This window comes from Manacus vitellinus, unplaced genomic scaffold (genome assembly GCF_001715985.3).
Source record: "Manacus vitellinus isolate BGI_N305 unplaced genomic scaffold, ASM171598v3 scaffold_24_pilon, whole genome shotgun sequence".
Classification (NCBI taxonomy): domain Eukaryota; kingdom Metazoa; phylum Chordata; class Aves; order Passeriformes; family Pipridae; genus Manacus; species Manacus vitellinus.
The window spans coordinates 2,578,839-2,584,067 of NW_021939798.1; the positions used below are offsets into that span (position 1 = coordinate 2,578,839).

Below are 5,229 nucleotides of genomic sequence, written 5' to 3' on the forward strand. Positions count from 1 at the left end.
TTCAGTGAAGACTAAGGGCCTGGAGCACCCCTCTGATGAGGAGAGGCTGAGAGAGCTGGGATGGCTGAGCCTGGGCAGGAGATGGCTCAAGGAGATCTTACCCACGTGGATAAATACTTGATGGAGAGGGATAAGGGAGACAGGGTTGGGCTCCTCTCCAAGGTGCCAAGAGACAGTGGGCACAACCCAAAATGTAGGAAATTCTCCTTAAACAAAAGAAACCACTATTTTACTGGGAGGGTGGTCCAACGTGGGAAGAGGTTGCTCAGAGAGGTTGTGGAGTCTCCATCCTTGGAGATACTCAAAGCCCAACTAGACATGCCCTGGAGCAGCCTCTTCCCACTGGTCCCACTGGACCAGGAGGTTGGAGATGACTCCCAGAGGTGCCTCCAGACTTGGTAACTCAGTGTTTCTGAGACTACAAGCCCCTCATCAGACCCTCTTCCCATCCATGCCGTGCCCTGGCTCTGCTCCCCATGCTCCTCCCTGTGACATGGGACACGTCTGGATCCTGGCCAAGGTTTTGGGACACTTGACTGAGAGACAGGAACACCCATGGTGATTTCCTCCAGCAGATCTGCCCAGATAAACAACCCAGGTGGTTTATTGACTTCTGTATTTAACCGGATCATCTTCTCTCATGTTGTTTCTGTGTGAGTTTAGTCCCAAAAACATGACTTTGAATTAATTCTTTTATTTTTTTTGTGAGTCAAAATGCTCTTTTTTTGTTGCTGTTGTTGTTGTGCAAGTCACCTGGGTCTTTCCATGTGGGTTTGTAGCAGACCCTGCCCCGCTATTTTAATTTTTGGGGCAGAAAGGTCTCACCAGCTGCTCCTGAAAGGATCCCAAAGCCTTGCAGAGCTCTGCTTCTCTACAGGTCCCTGCCCTCCAAAAGCCCTAAGAAGAAAATGAGCAGAAAGAAGGACAAGGTACCACTGGATTTGGGTCCATAAGAAGTGGTTTGGACCCACTTTAGGTCCCACCCCACGAAGTGCTGAGGTGGCTGCACCAAAGCCCAGCTGGGCTCTTCCCTCCTGAGCTGTCCCCAGGCAAAGTGCATCAGCTGCTCAAAGTTTATTCAACAACTTCTACCTTCCCCTTTTCTTCCCTGCACACTTGAGAAGAGACACTACACCAACACTATGGTTTGGGTCTTTTGGTTCAACTAATTTTATGTATTATGAAGAGAAACTCAAAGCAAAGTTCCAAATTCATCATCCCTGGGAGTTGTCTCTTGTTAAACTTCCTGTCTGGTGTCCTGGACTCACAAATTCCAGGATGATTTGTTTGTTTCCTCTATTTCATTAATAAAATATAAACAAATAAAATACACTTATATATTAATAAATGTTTTTAATAAATATTATATATTAATAAAAGTAATAATGNTTCCCTGTCCCTGCCCTTCTCTTTGCCTCTTCCTTTCACTCTGTCCTTTTCTCTTCCTCCTTCATGTTTTTTCTCTTTTTCCTGTCCTTTCTCACGCTCCAGATCATCTTCTGTGTCTCCTTTTCCTTTGCTTTTTTCGGGTTCTCTTCCTTGTTTGGTTGGTTTTTTGCTTCTTTCCCTTTCTCGTTTTTCTCCTTCCCTCGAGGTCTCATGTTCTGGTTCTTTGTGCCTCTCTTTATTATCCTTCTGTTTCTCACCCTCCTTTTCTCTTTCTCTGCTCTCTTTGGGTTTGTTGTCTCTGCTTGAGCTTCTGTCTTTGATTTCAGGGTCCCTCCTGCTCTAAAAAGAAAGTCAACACTCCAAATTAATTCCGGTAGCACTCAGTGACTTTACACAGACAAAAAAACAACCAAATAAATAATACCCTCCAAAAAAAATGCAAATTCTACCTCTTTATCCCTATGGCTTTTTGGTTCTTCTGGTTTGGACTCTCTGCTTTCTTTCTCTCGAGGTTTGGAGGATGGAGGTTTCCCTTTAGGATCAGCTCTTTCCCCAGCTAAGACCCTTTTTACAGCAGCATCACTGGAGAGCTGCAAGGAACAGAAAAACATCAGGGAAATGAGGAAATTCTTTTAGGAAACGTCTCCTTTTTTCCTAACTCTGTGATCAACATGACCCGGGGGTTGGGCTTTTCTTCTGGGTTTGCTGCTGTGGTTGTTATAAATAAAGCTCTTTTTTTTTTTCTCCTTCACAGAATCAATCAGAGAAAAGGCCTCTGAGACCACTGAATTCTTTCCCAGGAGCTCTTTTATATCAAACACCTCCCTTTAAGGTCCTAATTAATTAATTCTTGTTATAATTTGATTAAATGAACCAGAACTATAGAAATTGATAGTGGGTTTTTTTTAGTGTATTACAATTCTCATTGCAACTGCTTAAATATATTTCAAAATTATGAAAAAGCTGTCAAATGATTATACCAGGACTGTCAGATTGGTTAAATATTCTTAAAATCACACAATGTTGGATCTGCATTCACTCTCAGGCCACTCCACTGTCACCCAATACTTGTTCCATCAGCAGCAACCAAAAAAACCCAWYCCMWTTYCMRGGRAWTTTYCYTYCYKRAAMMRGRAWWRSYTTKSMAWYMACTACACTGAGGTTGACTCCTGATTCTCTCCTGGTTTATAAATGCATATATTTATCAACATTCCCCTTCCCTGATCTCAAGTGATTCATAAGGAATTAACACAGCCAATTAAAACAAAATAATTTCAATTATTAGCAAAGATAATGCAAAGCAAACTCCCAGGTAGCCCGTAAACACTGTAATATTTCATTGTTAAACAGACACAATTTCTGCACACTCATTAATTCAAGGGGTTCCGAAACACCTTTGTTTTGAAGGGTATTTTTGAAAGGTTTTTTGAAATATCTTTGTATTTCAAAAATCTCTGTAACACTTTTAAGCAAAGAATCCCCGTCACTTTTAATATAAGAATTATTTTAAGAATGTAACAACAGAAATTACATGTAAAAATGTAATAATTCAGTGTAAGAGCTGCCCCTGCAGTTGTTTTCAACCACTTATCAAATATCTCCTTTGCTGCGTTTCCATATTCAAAAAAGGCCCAGTGGAAAAATGACTTTCATTCCAGAATTAAGAGGTTTGACTGAGGGATCCCCTGGGCCACCAATAAATATCAAAGCAACTGCTCCCACCTCCCTGTGTGTACAAAAGGCAGTCCCACCTTGTTCAAACAACACCTGCCAATGGCCTGGAGGAACTCATTGGTTTTCTCGGGCTCGTGTCCAGCCACGACACGCACTGGCCTCACTGCCAGGGGCTCCCCTGTCACCAGCACCACCACATCGATGGCCTTCTGAAGGAACTGGATTTTGGAATCTTTATCCTGGCAAAAGAGTAAGTCAGAGATATTTTTAGCTCCACGATTAGGAGACGTGCTTGGGGTTCAGAATTACACTTCACGACTTGCCCCTTCGACGTCTTCCAGTGGTCATGGAAGATCAGAAATAAAACATAAACACACCAAATAAACAAATTAAAACTTTACTGGAGGGTTTCTGGCCCAGAGAATGAAATGCTGGTGTGAAGGAGAAAATGCAGTGGGGAGAAAACAGGGGTTTATTTAATAAAATGTAACAAAATGCTCCCCCCCTTCGGAAATAAAAAGGAAGGGAAAGAAATGCTGCAACCTCCTACTAAATAGTCATCCATCCTTCCTGAAATCTAATAATTTATGGAAGGAGACAAGGCATTATTCTAAACCAAATATGTTTTCAAATAAAGACCCAAACTTTCCTCCTCCATCCTCATCATTTCCAGGAGTTATCTGTGTGTTCTGTCCATGTAAGAAATCCTAATGGACCAGGAGGAAATCTACAGCTCCCACCTGCAGCAGGAAATCAAACTGTATCAAGATAGAAAGAGATATCTGAAACAGTGCTGAGTGTTTTTTATTGGGTGGATTTAAGGTATTTCCCTTATTTCAAGTGACAGAAATTGATACGTATATAAATATAATAAAATATAAATACTCTTTTTTTTTGTTTAATTAGAAACATTCACCTTTCAAAAACCTGTCGTGGCAATGAGTGTTGCAGATATATGCCAATCTATTTTATATAGACCATTTCATAATGTCATAGAAAACATTACATAATATACAAATATATAGAAGTATAAATATAATAAAATATAATAACTCTTTTTTTTTGTTTAATTAGAAACATTCACCTTTCAAAAACCTGTCGTGGCAATGAGTGTTGCACTGAAATGCCATTGATGTCCAGGCAGTGGGCACAGGCTCTGCCTGAGCTCACCCACAGAAGTGGGAATTTTCCGTTGGATTTAAACTTTGCAGCTCAAATTAATCCCCAGGGCTGTTTCTTTTCCTGTTGTTTGAGTGATTTCTTTGTATTGTTTGGCTGCCATGGAAAAAAAAAATCCCAGTGTCAGTCACTGAGAGGCTGCTCACCCCCCTGCCAAAATCCCAGTCACCCCACGAGCAAAGTTCCCCACTTGCAGGCACCCCAGCCAAGAATTCAGAGCAATCCATGGGAAGAGCAGGGACGGGATGGGGTGGGACGGGATAAACAAGTGAGTCATGGTGACCTCCTGGCCTCAGGCTCCTGGCCCTGCTGTGGGTTGCCCCTCCAGACAGCACAACCCTCTCCCCCCAGATCCCTTTGGGATCCCAAATCACTTTGGCTGAGTGTGTTTGCAGGACTGGTGGGAGCAGGAACCCCCTCTGGCCACCAGCAGGAAAAATCAAAATATTGGAACAGAGACATCCCAGGCCTTGGAGGTCCACTGCCAGTTACGTTTTTGGTGATTTGAGAGAGAGCTGTAGTAGAGGTGTCAGGAATTGCACTGTGGCCACGGGAGAGATTGCCCAGAGCCTGGTTGGGATGAGCCCAGCAGGTGGCATCAAAATTCCTGGCCTGACACCTGCAAACTGCCCTTCTATGTGGCCAAATATGAGGGCAGGTGCAGAGGTCCTGGCTGTTCCTGTCAGTGCTGCTCAGACACATCCTGGCCCCTCATCCTGCAGCTGGACTGGGAGATGCTCTGCCCTGGGGGAGTGCTGCTGGCTCCTCCCCACCAGCACCACTTAATTCCCTCTGCTGAGAGTCTCCCTCCTCTGCAGGGACTAGCACGGACCCAAACCTCCACCCTCTTCTCCTCCAGCCCTCTTCTGCAGGAAGAATCCCATCTTTTGTTGGGAATTGGCTTGTGACCAGCTCGCCCTGCCAAGAACCATGTGTGCTCTCGGCCAGAGGTGTGGTGGCTGAGCCTGTGCCAGATGTGCTCGTGTG

At 43.7% G+C, this 5,229-nt stretch overlaps 1 protein-coding gene across 1 annotated transcript; it reads right to left on the reverse strand.

The window, feature by feature from the left end:
• Window positions 1–1,395: 1,395 nt before the first annotated feature.
• Window positions 1,396–3,628, reverse strand: LOC115307502 (TRAF3-interacting protein 1-like; the record flags this gene model as incomplete). Its single annotated transcript, XM_029960061.1, has 4 exons — window positions 3,614–3,628; window positions 3,141–3,302; window positions 1,839–1,979; window positions 1,396–1,728 (listed from the first exon to the last, which is right to left on the reverse strand). Coding segments are annotated over exons 1-4 (651 nt in total), but the record flags the coding sequence as incomplete, so codon positions are not given.
• Between the last annotated feature and the right edge of the window lie 1,601 nt (window positions 3,629–5,229).